Source organism: Pimephales promelas, chromosome 13 (genome assembly GCF_988280905.1).
Source record: "Pimephales promelas chromosome 13, fPimPro1.hap1.1, whole genome shotgun sequence".
Lineage (NCBI taxonomy): Eukaryota > Metazoa > Chordata > Actinopteri > Cypriniformes > Leuciscidae > Pimephales > Pimephales promelas.
Genome location: NC_142781.1, coordinates 35556623 through 35571908, shown reverse-complemented (window position 1 = coordinate 35571908; position 15286 = coordinate 35556623). Strand labels below are relative to the sequence as shown.

Below are 15286 nucleotides of genomic sequence, written 5' to 3'. Positions count from 1 at the left end.
TACTCAGCAATGCTGTCCACTTATCAACTTACACATGGTGTGTGTTAAAGCGCATTAAAAACACCACATACACACATAAACAACATTAAATGCTGGACTTTAAATAAAACAATTAAAGGTAAAGATTATTGTAGTGGTAGTAGTTTTTACATGAAAATACAATGTCAGTGTTTCTACTTTAAAATTCAAAGTTCATTTCTGTGTGAAATATATTAGCAGCCATTTGCACTAAAAAACAACAATGTTATTCAGTATACTCATGATTTTGTCTCTTTTTCGCTGTGACCTTAATAGCGTTTTTTCTCCCTAATCACATATGCATGCTTCAGACTTCCTATTTATGCATTTTTAACAATCTGACAGACATGAGAAACGCTTAAAAAAAAAAAAAAGTAGATGAAATATGCTGTTGGCTCCTAACCCTGTTACCTCCAATAAACCCTGCTAAGAACTTGGCATGAGCTCGCGGGTCACGTAAGGACAGCGGAGAATAGGAAAACAGCCAGTGTCTGCAGCAAACCTGAGAGACTAGCACTGATAATAAACAATCATAAATGAGTCTTGATCATCTGATCCTCATATTAGAGTGATTTCTGGAGGATCATGTGACACTGAAGACTGCAGTAATGATGATGAAAATCACAGGAATAAATTACACTTTACTGTATATTCACATGGAAAACAGCTGATTTACATTAGAATAATATTTCATATTTTTTACTGCATTTGTCGTCCATATAAATACAGTCTTGCTGAGCAGAAGAGGCAGAGAGTTTGAAACAGAGCCTCGAGCATTTCTCTTTAAGTCTAATGTTTTCCCGAAAGTCAGTCTTTGGTTCTGGGATGCCGTCGAACTGCAGTGATTCACACATCTGAGGTGAAACACACACACACACACACACACACGGAGGATCCCTGGATCAAAAGAGATTATGTAAATTGAATGCATAATTAATGCAGGGCCCTTCTGCACCGAACCGCATGCGATGACACACACACACACACACACACACACACGTCAACAGGGAAACGTTACTGCAAATACTCTTATTAAACATGCATGACAGATATATTTTTGTAATATTATATTTAATGCTCAAGAAAAGAAGCATAGTTACCATTCACGATCAAATGTTTAATGTCATGATTATTTCTAGAGATAAATGAAACACCATGTCCTTCATCATAACCCTGTCGCCGTCACTTTATTAAAGTTTCCTCATCATTAACCGTTTCAACTTCCGAGGCAGAGAACGGGAGATTCGTGAGTCACTGAGTTCTTCTAAACCAGATCGGCCTGTGTAACACTTCCACCGAAAGACGAGTCGAGTTCCTGAATCAGAAATCACAGAACCAGCCAATCAGACGCTGAGCTTTGTTCGTAGCTGTAATTGTTTTTTATTTGATTCATTTTTACTTCAATATTTGAAAGTACATTTTACCAGCAAAACATTACCACAGTAAAAAGCGTTGGGTTATTTTTTTTTTAACCCAACCATTCGGTTATACACTATGTTGGGTAATTTTTTTAATCGTTGGGTCATTTCTACTAATAACCCGGCTGTTGGGTTAAATACGTATGTTGTATGTACATTTATGTATTTACTTTAAATTGTACACTCCCCAATATTTAATTTGTCATTAAAAATATATTTGTTGAGACATATGTATTGATTTTATACACTCTAAAAATTGCTGGGTTGTTTTAACCCAACTTTGTGTCAAATATGGACAAACCCAGCCATTGGGTTTTTTATTTTTAAATTACATTTTTAACCCAACGTTTGGGTTCGTCCATATTTGACCCAAAGTTGGGTTAAAACAACCCAGCATTTTTAGACAATCTGTGTTTAAAAACAAAGTGTATTTTATTTATTAAAATAATGTCATAAATAAAAATAAATTAACCGTCTTTTTACTCAATGCATTGGGTTAAAATAACCCACAGTTGGGAAGGTGCTGCTATACCACCCCATAGTTGGGTTACTCGTTGGGTTATTTTTAACCCAACATTATTTAGCCTGGGAAAGATAATATCCCAAAAAGCATAATAGGCGCACTTTCCGAAATAAACATTCCTATATAAAAGATTTGCATATGAAAATGAAAATATAAAAACGAAAGCAAAGAAATCATTTTAATAAAGCAATAATTAATACTAAAATAACAGATCCCAGCCATTTTAAAGGCAAAAACATAAATGTAACGTTAAGAAATGGCATCACTAATATGAATTAATACTACACTCTAAGCAATGCTGGGTTGTTTTAACCCAAATTTGGGTCAAATATGGACAAACCCAAATGTTGGGTTAAAAATGTAATTTAAAATTTTAACCCAACTTCAACTTTTACTTTCAACTGTAAATTTTTTAATTACATTTTTAACCCAACATTAGGGTTTGTCCATATTTGACCCAAATTTGGGTTGAAATAACCCAGCATTTTAGAGTGTAAGAAAATCAGAGGAAAAAAAATGTGTTAAAGATGTATAAGCAAACACATAAATGTAACTTTAAGAAATGTTATCATTAATATGAATTATTTTTAGGATATCGGAACACAAAGTAAATGTTCCCTCAGCGTGTGTGTGTGTGTGTGTGTGTGTGTGTGTGACAGCAGCAGCAGCGTCTGCTAAAGGACAGTATATACTCTTTTGAACAGGATCATCCTGACTGGACCTTGATGACAGTTGCTATGATACCGCGATCCTCCTCAGCTTCTCCAGCCAATCACGTAACGCCTGTTTTACACCGTCAGAGTCTGGGAAACAACACACGAGATGAGAGTGAGTAAATGTGCCGGTGTGTGTGTTCATTAGCCGTAGGCAGCGTTTCTGGTGCTCTCTCAGGGAAGAATTATTAAAATATACAAAATATAAGCATTTGATTAATATTATACAAATGGCAGCTTTTATATTAATGGGAAATATGTAAAATAAATACTTCAGTATCACATGATCCTTCAGAAATCACTCTAATATGATCTGATGCTCAAGAAACGTTTATGATTTGAAAGTAATAATTCTCTGTCTAATTGTACTGGAGTATTGGATCTCATCTGTGTAAATATTAATACGCTAAACTCAACTGGAATGAACTGTAAGTCGAGTCTCCGGCGTGCGTCACATGAAGAGGGTCGTTTGAGTTGCTGTGTTTCTAATCACACACTTCACTAAGCATGTCCCCTACACTGGTGATTTATAACCCAACTGCTGGGTCACTATGTTGGGTTATTTTACCAAAAAATGGTTGACAAAATGACATTTTTTTTAAATCATTTGGTACACTCTAAAAAATGCTGGGTTGTTTTAACCCAACTTTGGGTCAAATATGGACTAACCCAGCCGTTGGGTTAAATTTTTACATTACATTTTTAACCCAACATTTCAGGTTTGTCCATATTTGACCCAAAATTGGGTTAAAACAACCCAGCATTTTTTAGAGAGTAATTTCTAGTAATAACCCAGCTGTTGGGTTAAATACGTGTGTTATTTTAACCCAACTGCTGGGTTGCACATATTGGGTCACTATGTTGGGTTATTTTTCACACAAATGTTGGGTCATTTTTTAAAATCGTTTGGTAATTTCTAATAATAACCCAGCTGTTGGGTTAAATACGTGTGTTATTTTAACCCAACTGCTGGGTTGCACATATTGGGTCACTATGTTGGGTTATTTTTCACACAAATGTTAGGTCATTTTTTAAAATCGTTTGGTAATTTCTAATAATAACCCAGCTGTTGGGTTAAATACGTGTGCTGTATGTACACTTCGAATTTATGTTCACAATTAAGTATTTACATTAAATTCTACACACCCCAATATTTAGTTTGTAATTAAAAATATATATTTGTTGAGACATATTTATTGTTTTATACAAATACATTTACTTATTAACTGGGTTACTTTTAACCCAATGTTGTGAATTCGGTGCTGCTATACCACCCTATGGTTGGGTTATTTTTAACCCAGGTTTATTAAGTGAGTACTGTATGTCGACGGCTCATTAGGATTTAGAACAGAGCCCTGAGGGATATATGGTTTTTTAATGTCGGTCTAATTGAAATGTTGTACATATTTAAAGAAGTCTCGTTAATAACGAGCTGATTATTCTTGGTTCCTGATGGACAGATCGAGCGTCATGTCAGTTATCAGGCTATGGTTAAACACTAGCAGATGTTTGCTCTGGAAACACAACAGAGGCACCGCGAGTGTGTGTGTGTGTGTGGTAAGTCAGTGTTCAGGAAGTGTCAGGAGTTCTGACATCATTTACTGTATTAACTGGTTAAGGGTCGGTGTAACATGAGCATTCGCTGATTCACTGTCTAAACTCTTTAAATGGCCTTAAATGACTGTGTGTGTGTGTGTGTGTGCATTAGTCTGACTGATGAAATGATTACATTTCCATGAATTAAACATTTCCTTGTAGTTTTCGCTGCTGATGCACTGGAACTGGTTCAGTTGGCACAGTTTCCCTGCAGTTTCCCAATCATTCATTCAGACTCGTTTCTCAAAACCTGTTTTCACACACACACACACACACATTACAGCTTTTAATGTTTTCTGTCGATCATTAATCTAATTGATCTGATGTTTAAAAACTAGGGCTGTGAAATTTGTTGGCATCCAAAATAAAAGTTTGTGTTTACATAATATGTGTGTGTGTGTAGTGTGTATAATTATTTTGTATATATAAATACACACACATGCATGTATATATTTAAGAAAAATGTGTTAGTAATATATCAAATATTTATATTTATGTATAATATTAATTTTGTATAAATATATATAAAGTATATGCATGCAAATATTTCTTAAATACTGTATACACATGTATGTGTGTGTATTTATATATACAAAATAATTATACACACCACACACACATATAAACACAAACTTTTATTTTTACAGCCCTATTAAAACATATTTATTTGTTATTAGCACATTCAAAAATACTTAAACTACTTGACTGAAAAAAAAATTATTAATTTATTATTAGTAGTAGTAGTAGTAGTGCATTGATAAATCACCATTGCAAATAATAAAATAATTTATATGTATGTATTAATTAATTTATATTTTTAGTTTTTTATTATTCTATTTTTATTATTACTGCATTTAAAAATCACATTAGGAAATACTGATTTATTTGATTTTTTAAAAATTATTTCTGAATTGAAAATCACCATGGGAAATACTTGTCTTGAATTATATAAATGCTGTTTTTTATTGTTGTTTTTATTATTGATGTATTCAAAAATAACAATATGAAATAATGAAATGATTTAAGTGCTTATTTATTTTTTATAAACAATACTTTATTAATGCATTAAAAAATCACCATCAAATACTTAAATTATTTAAATACTGGTTTATATTTTTTATTAGTGCATTGAATAAGCATTGGAAATACTGAAAGTATTTTTTTAAACACTTGTTCATTATTATTTTGTATTATTATTAGTGCATTGAAATATCAGCATGGAAAAAAAAAATCAAATCATCTCTAATATAAATATGAATAACTTTGGGTGGAAAACATGCTAAATTGTTTTGTTGAGTCATAAAAATAATGCTTTCATTTACTATAAGCAAGTAAATCCTTAAACACTAGCATTAAAAAAAAGTTCCTGAAAAAAACAAATAATACCAGTGAAATATGTGTATTTATGTGCATGTTGTACACTAATATACGTTGACATTTCTAAAAAAGAAAAGTGTTTGTTTTCTTGAGGACTCCCACACATTGCTGTATAGCCACAGGTTACGAGAAACACTTGATGGACTGATATGCTAATGAGTCGCTCCTATATGTAATATTTCGGCGTACTTTGCTCCAGGGACCGCATTACTTAATTGTGGCAGAAATGTTTTCTTCCGGATTGAGTATTGATTGCTCGTGATAGAGCAAGAAGCTTGTTTGCCAAAGAAAAGCTGCGATTACTGACTGATAAGATGTGATTTTAGCGAGTAGAAAACAGGAAGAGTGAACACATGGCCTCGCTTGACCTCGCACGGGTTATCTGATGCTAAACAGCGGACTGGAATGCAGGCCTTTAGGAAGCAAATAGACTTGGTTTAATTGATCTAAATGCTGTTTTTTTAGGGCAAAGGCTCAGGAGTTGTGTGTTTTCCTCGAAAAGACGCATTGGGTTTTGAAACGAACACACTGCGTGGTTTGGCCTGCTGTGACGTCATGAAGTGCTCTGAAAATCCCTGTCTTTGATCCCTGAAATCTGAAGAGTCATGCCTTTGTTAATCGGAGCGGCCACATTTGATTTCTTGGGAAACAGACTGAAATGAGTGTGAAGTTCAGCAGCCGCGAGCTCTGAGTCTCAGATGTGACATCAGAGAGAATCACAGGGGCCGTTTAAGGTCACACACAGATTTATATCTCACACACACACACACACACTGGCTTGTGTTTTTGGTAAACATGTTGTTGAAGGCAGGGGAATGTTGTAGTGCATCCGAGCAGGAGAGATCAGGAACAAGCGACTCGGACGCTTCAAACCCTTCACACTTTTCTTGCTTGAAATCTCTGTAAATTATACGCAAATAAAGCTGATTTTGTTATTCGTTATCTCTGGATCGGTGGCCGTCAAGCACAGACGTTAATTATCACCTCGTGCTCAAAAAAGCTGCAAAAAATGGTCGTCAGTAAACTAAATTAAACTGAATGAATGGGTCCGATTGCTTTGTTTTTTTGTCGAATCGCACCAGGTTTCGTTCGTATAAACGCAACTGATTACGTGTGTTTTCGTTAATGCACACTTAGGAGATAGGAGAGATTTAATTTTTTTGACAGAATTCATTAACGGAAGATTCTATAAACTGTAAAGGCTCGTTCGCACTTATAACGATAATGAAAACGATAACAATAACTGTAACGTCAACTATAACGATAACTAACTATAATTATAACTATAACGATAACGACAACTACTACGATGACTATGACGTTAACTATAACGTTAACTATAACGACAAATATAACGATCACTACAACAAGAACTATAACGATAAATATAATGATAAATATTACGATCACTACAACAAGAACTATAACGATAAATATAACGATAAATATTACGATCACTACAACAAGAACTATAACATTAACTATAACGATAACTATAAAGATAAATATAACGACAAATATAACGATCACTACAACAAGAACTATAACGATAAATATAACGATAACTATAATGATAAATATAATGACAAATATAACGATCACTACAACAAGAACTATAACGTTAAATATAACGATAAATATTATGATCACTACAACAAGAACTATAACATTAACTATAACGATAACTATAAAGATAAATATAACGACAAATATAACGATCACTAGAACAAGAACTATAACGATAAATATAACGACAACTATAATGATAAATATAATGACAAATATAACGATCACTACAACAAGAACTATAACGATAAATATAACGATAATTATTACGATCACTACAACAAGAACTATAACATTAACTATAACGATAACTATAAAGATAAATATAACGACAAATATAACGATCACTAGAACAAGAACTATAACGATAAATATAACGATAACTATAAAGATAAATATAACGACAAATATAACGATCACTAGAACAAGAACTATAACGATAAATATAACGACAACTATAATGATAAATATAATGACAAATATAACGATCACTACAACAAGAACTATAACGATAAATATAACGATAATTATTACGATCACTACAACAAGAACTATAACATTAACTATAACGATAACTATAAAGATAAATATAACGACAAATATAACGATCACTACAACAAGAACTATAACGATAAATATAACGATAACTATAATGATAAATATAATGACAAATATAACGATCACTACAACAAGAACTATAACGTTAAAAATAACGATAACTATACCGATAAATATTACGATCACTACAACAAGAACTATAACGATAACTATAATGATAAATATAACGACAAATATAACGATCACTACAACAAGAACTATAACGTTAAAAATAACGATAACTATATTGTTAACCATAACGCTAACTACAATGATAACTACAACTACAACGATAACTATAATGTTAAATTTAACGATAACTACAATGATAACTACAGTTATAGCTAAAACTATAACTATATCAATAATTATGTTAGTGTCCACATCAGTGGACGATATCGTTCTGTTTATTATAAGTACGCTGCAGTTTTGCGGCCTGTCGAGCTCAAGCTTGTTAAAGCGGGATGGATTCTGATTGGCTGTCAATGTTTGTATCGAACAAAATCGCTCTGAACTCGTTTCTCTGACTCTGCTATTCTTTTTTTATTCGGAATTATATCTTTATATCATTATAGTTATCGTCCTCAGTGTGAACAAAGCTGTAAATAAATAAAAACATTGATTATAGGATTTATACTATTTAAGTTTTCTACTTAAAAATGTCATGTTTCATTTAATGTGGAACTCGCCATTTCCAGTGACTTACTCTAAAAAGTCATTAATTACTATCTACTAATTACATCTTCACCAGTGTCATTATATTACTGGACTAATGGCTTTCTAAATCCCAAGGATAGACATGAAACGGCTCAAATAAATATATAAACTTGCGTTAATCTTGAACTGAACAAAGTATTTACATTATTAAATCAAATCAAGTATTCGTTCGTATTAATGCAACTGAAAGTGATTATGTCATTAAAGTCACCATGATATCAAAATAGTTATTTTATGGAATATTGCAGTGTTTATCCTAAATTGTTACATCATTATTGTTTTAATATCATCTGCCTCATAATTTTAACGTTATTAAAATAACTTTTTTGCAGTGATTCTTGCGGTGAATCAACTTTTTTTTCTTGCAGCGATTGAACTTTTTGCAGGGCAACCTGTCACTCAAATGAGATCAGTCACAGACACAATCAAGCCCCGCCCACATGTGTTCTTAGTCCAGAGAAGCGTTTTATCAGTCGACATTCGGCACAATAGAGGAGAAAAGACGAGCGCAACTTCACTTTCATGAACAATAATGAGAACACTACGTGAGAAATATTCAAGCGTTTACTCTTTGACAGAACTCTGTAATCTCGTTAAGATTCTCTGGGTTTGATGCATGTAATCAGCGTTTGTAGAACATCTTAGATCAGTGTTAGGACTCGAAGTGAATGCTTAGGTATTCAATATTTTAAGAGAATTTTCCATGTTATGAATATTGCATTATGCACTGTGTTCTTTCATATTCAGCCGTATGAACAATGAAAATCACTCTAGAACTGCGAGAGAGTTGTGTTTTCTAGAAGTACGCAAAAGCTCCTAAACGTTTTTAATTTCGAATAGGCAAAATGACGGAATATATTAAGTCTGAAAAATGTATCAAAAATTAGTTTTTGCTTAAAACAAGACACAATGACAACTATAAACTTGTTTTCCATTAGAATTAAGTTTATTTTTCTGCCCCCATTCGCAGATGTTTGCTCTCGTTTAAAGCTAAACACAAGACGTAATATCGGATGTCATTATGCTCGTATGATCTTGATTTAAGAATGTTTGGATATCAGTACTGGAAATCATTAATATCAATTAAATTCACATTTATTTCTACAGCGCATTTCACAATACACATCATTTCCAATTACATTTTAGAGTGATCTGTTATCAGAGGAGACAAAAATCTACATACAAAAAATCACAGTTAGAGAATAACTAAGAGCTTTTATTGTTCTCACAGACCATTGGGCAATTCTGGATAAAATAGGCTTTTAATGAATCAGCAGTTCATCATTTTTTTCTTAATAGAATTATGTTTCTTTTTCATATGTTTCTTCTCCTTTTAAGCTAAACAAGAATAAGTATAAACTTAAAGGTGAAACTCCAAAAATCAGAATATGGTGCAAAAGTTCATTTATTTCAGTAATTCAACTTAAAAGGTGAAACTAATATATTATATAGACTCATCACATGCAAAGTGAGATATTTCAAGCCTTTATTTGTTACACTTGTGATGATTATGGCTTACAGATATGAAAACCTTTAAAAAAATTTCATAAGCTGTGCCATAATCATCACAATGATAACAAATAAAGGCTTGGAATATCTCACTTTGCATGTAATGAGTCTATATAATATATTAGTTTCACCTTTTAAGTTGAATTACTGAAATAAATGAACTTTTGCACCAATTTTGTAAAATTTCACCAGTATATAATGATGAAATATCGTACGTTATTATGCTCGTATCTTGATTTAAGAATGTTTAAGTGGAAATATACGCATCATTTTGGTGCGTTTTGTCATTGTTGTCTCAGACCGTTGGGCAATTGTGGATAAAATAGGCTTTTAATGAATCAGCAGTTCATTATTTTTTTTCCTTAATAGAATTATGTTTATTTTTCATATGTTTCTTCTCCTTTTAAGCTAAACAAGAATAAGTATAAAGGTGAAACTCCAAAAATCAGAATATGGTGCAAAAGTTCATTTATTTTAGTAATTCAACTTAAAAGCTGAAACTAATATATTATATTGACTCATTACATGCAAAGTGAGATATTTCAAGCCTTTATTCGTTATAATTGTGATGAATATGGATTACAGATATGAAAACCCCAAATTCAAAATCTCAGAAAGTTTTAAAAATGTTCATAAGCTGTGCCATAATCATCACAATGAGAACACATAAAGCTTGAAATATCTCACTTTGCATGTAATGAGTCTATATAATATATTAGTTTCACCTTATAAGTTGAATTACTGAAATAAATGAACTTTTGCACCATTTTTTTTAAATTTCACCAGTATAATGATGAAATATCGTACGTCATTATGTTTTAGTGGAAATATACGCATCATTTTGGTGCATTTTGTCATTGTTGTCTCAGACCATTGGGCAATTGTGGATAAATGGGCATCAGTCATCAGGTTGTGATGAATCAGCGGTTGATTCAGACAGTCGGAGAGCAGGGCTAAATCAGGACGGCATGAAGACTGCAGGCGCTCAGCTCTCTGTGGGTTTCTGTCGGGAATGCTGATGGGAAACAGCCTTTTAATCTCAAAACACACGCTTTCCTGGAGGTCAGACGGGGTCACCGTATACGGGCAGGTGTGTGTGACGGCTTCGAATCGGAGGCTGGTGTAAACACCTGGCCAGAGGGTGTGTTTAAGCAATGGTTCCTGTTTTTGAAAGAGGAACATCTGGAATCACTAAAAGCCAATCACACATGCAAACTGACAGCTGCGTTTCCCCGAGTGGATGCGCTTCTGGGATACGTGTGTCTTTAACAATGGAAGAGATAAATTCACTATTAGATTGGGAACCCTTACTCATTATTACTTTAAAGCATTAGTTCATCTAAAAATGATCTCATCCTCAAGCCATCCTTGGCGTATGTGACTTCTACTTTATTTTTCACCTCTGTTGCCATTTGCCTTTGGCTTGCACAGTTTAAAGGAGTAGTTCACTTTTAAAAAACTTTTGCTGATAATTTACTCGCCCCCGTGTCATCCAAGATGTCCACGTCTTTCTTTCTTCAGTCGAAAAGAAATGAAGGTTTTTGACGAAAACATTCCAGGATTTTCTCCATATAATGGACTTCAATGGGGTCCAAACGTACCCCTGATCCCCGGCATTAAAGAGTGACCCCTGACCTGACGCATGAAGTCTGACTGATGTTTTTGAACACTTTTCCTGTGGCACGCTGTGTTTTAATGTTTTAAAGGTGCTCTAAGTGATGTCACACGTTTTTTAAGCCCAAACATTTTTTTGTCACATACAGCAAACATCTCCTCACTATCCGCTAGCTGCCTGTCCCCTAAACACACTGTAAAAAAACGTGGTCTATGCAGACAACCCAAATGGCAACAAAAACAAACTGCGGCAACCCGCTCCCAAACTGTTCCAGCCAATAACTGACAAGAAGGCCCTGGGGGCGGGGTTTGGGGGGTCTATGTAGCCTCCGTTTTGTTTGAAAATACTTTAAACGTCAACAAGAAGTCACGTCACCCGACATCGCTTAGAGCACCTTTAATACAGCGAGGATTGTTTAGCGTATGATATCACGAGTCTGAGGAAATATTTTTTTCAGAACCGATAAATCGGTCGATTTATATGAGAAGTGTCCAATTGAAACTTAAGTTTAATAGTTTGACGTTTTATCATATCGCCAACCTATGGAAGCTTGTTTCCGCCACAGAATTAAAAAAAAATAAAAATGTAATTGTGCAATTCTGACTTTAAATCTTGCAATTTTGATTTTATATCTTGCAATTCTGACTTTATATCTCGCAATTCTGACTTTATATGTCGCAATTCTGACTTTATAACGCAATTGCGACTTTATATCTTGCAATTCTGACTTTATAACGCAATTGCGACTTTATATCTTGCAATTCTGACTTTATATCTTGCAATTTTGATTTTATATCTCGCAATTCTGACTTTATATCTCGCAATTTTGATTTTATATCTCGCAATTCTGACTTTATATCTCACAATTCTGACTTTTATAACAATTGCGACTTTATGTCTCGCAATTCTGTCTATATATCTTGAAATTTTTAAATCTCTCAATTCTGACTTTACATCTTGCTATTCTGACTAACAATTGCGACTTTATATCTCGCAATTCTGACTTTATATCTCGCAATTCTGACTTTATATCTCACAATTCTGACTTTATATCTTGTAATTCTGACTTTATATCATGCAATTTTTAAATCTTGCAATTCTGATTTTATATCTTGCAATTCTGACTTTATAACAATTGCGACTTTATATCTCTCAATTCTGACTCATTTCTCAATTCTGATTTTATATCTCGCAATTCTGACTTTATAACAATTGCGACTTTATATCTCTCAATTCTGACTCATTTCTCAATTCTGATTTTATATCTCGCAATTCTGACTTTATAACAATTGCGACTTTATTTCTCTCAATTCTGACTTTATATCTCGCCATTCTGACTTTATAACAATTGCGACTTTATATCTCGCCATTCTGACTTTATATCTCAATTCTGACTTTATATCTCGCAATTCTGACTTTATTTCTTGCAATTCTGACTTTATATCTCAATTCTGATTTTATATCTTGCAATTCTGACTTTATAACAATTACGACTTTATATCTGGCAATTCTGACTTTATATCTCGCCATTCTGACTTTAACAATTGTGAATTTATATCACGCAATTCTGACTTTATATAACGCAATTGGGAGGTATAAACTCGAAATTGTGTCTTATAAAGTTATCTTTTGAAATGTTTTATTCCATGTCGGAAACAAGCTTCCATAGCAACTCTTCAGTACGATCAAGAGTTATAGCGTCATTAGCCTTGCGTCGGAAACACTTACTTGTTACATATGTAAAAAGTGTTGAGTTTTGTTTTCATCCTCTCATGTTCTTTGCAGCAAACACATTTGTTCTCCAGAAGAGCAGTTTGAGTTATAAACGCTCCGCTCGGAGCTATTCCGCTTCTCTTGCCCTTGTAAAGCAGCCTTAATAAAGTTGAACCGTGCTCAGTTTAAGATCATAGCCAATAACAGCCATGCCACCAAATCCCTTTTCCTGGAAAGAGCATTTTCGAGTGGAGTCTAAACCGGAAAATGGGGGTATTGTGAAGTGTGTTAAATGCACACAAGTTAAACAATCTCAATGTGTTTTCCTTACATGTCAAACTTTCATTATGTAGCCTAACCCATGGAAGTGTTTTGACAAGTTGCACTAAATCAGACCGTTAAACATAAAGCAGACAATCCAAACGCCTAAAAATAGCATTGAGGATAATGCTCAGGATTAACTAGTTCTCGGTAAGGAAGTCTACTTCTAGTACACCCAGGATACACTCCTCAAAACTGGTGTGTGATTGAGGAGCTGTGTGTGGAAAGCCTGCGGGTTTGGCCGAGAGCACCAGCGGTAAACCCCTGTGATCGGACTGGTGTCGTTCGAGGGTACGTCCAGAACGATTAACACTTTGAGACTCGGATACCAAGAACGTGCAGACCTAATTTTGTAGACGGATTTCTGGTGAAGACGAAAGGCACAGTTCTTAGTGGAAAGTAATAGAGTACGCAATTATCCTGCACATCCAGCAAACGTTTAAAGATAGATCAGTTGAAGGAAGCTTCGTTTTGTATCTTATACTGTGTGTTTGATGCAGAATGTTTCATATTGATTGATATACCCGACAGACCATATTAAAGCACTAGATATACATTGAAAAAATAATAATAATTGCGTTAGGATTTACTTGGAAACAATTTTCACTCAAAAGTTACTAGTAAATTTCAGTAAATCAAGTCAAATTGTGAAGTAGAAGGGGTATTTAAAAACATTAATATTTCTTTTATTTACCACTTCAAAAAAATTATTATTTTTTTTTTATATTTTAGGACTGAAAGATGCACTTTTTTGGAAGTTGCAGAATGCATTACATTTTCCATTACTGTGTTTTTCAGTGCAATAAATGAACTAGGGTCTTATGAAATATTTTGTATTTATTTTGTATTTATTCCTTCATTTGGATTGGACAATGCATATTTTTTGAACGTACAACATAAATTGCCGTAAATACGCTGGATTTAGCACAATGCTAATTACTATTTGTAGTCCCAGAATGTAATCAGTCAACTGATCAAGTCCGGTGATATCGATAAGATAGTTTTTCCCTATGAATGCATACATTCCCAAATTTAGTTTTATTTATATTTTTTCCTTTTAAATTTTTCTTTATTCTGTTTTTTCCCCAGCCATTTATATTTTTTCTCGACTCTGTTTTAATGGTTATATTAAATGTTAGTTGTGCTCCTGTGAGTGAGTGGAGGCGGGGCTCATTTGCATATTCATAGAACCACGCATACTAAATGAGGCAAGGGTGTCAAGTTACATTCGCAAGTTACATTCACTTTTTTAAAGGAAAAAATTCTTAAATATGTCATCTTGGTGAATGTGATCACAGATGAGTTTTAAGGGATAAAATGATTGACTACAGGGGACATCAGATCTCTTTTACTGTAATAACAACATCCCTCAGTCTTCCTCATCATATCTCATGACAAGTTGGTGATGATCTTTGTTATGCCGTGTCATGTGCTCTTTCTGGACTGGAGATTATCAAGTAGCATTTGATTCCTCAAGAGCTCTTTCATGCTGTGTTTTCCAAAAACACTCATTTTATTTGAGAATCAGAAGGTCAGGTATAAGTATTTTGTGCCCTTGTTGTGGAAGTGTGTGTGTGATATCAGCTGTGAGATGAAAGTGAGC

At 33.6% G+C, this 15286-nt stretch overlaps 1 protein-coding gene across 2 annotated transcripts in view; it reads left to right on the top strand.

The window, feature by feature from the left end:
* Positions 1–15286, top strand: part of LOC148976892 (uncharacterized) — a 93462-nt gene that overhangs the window by 34887 nt on the left and 43289 nt on the right. The window contains exon 3 of one of the 2 annotated variants that reach the window (XM_089118981.1): positions 2664–2787. The exons of the other annotated variant lie outside the window; for it this stretch is intronic. Coding sequence (XP_088975107.1) covers positions 2664–2787 — 124 coding nt within the window. The remainder of the gene's footprint in view (positions 1–2663; positions 2788–15286) is intronic. 2 annotated transcript variants of the gene reach the window in all.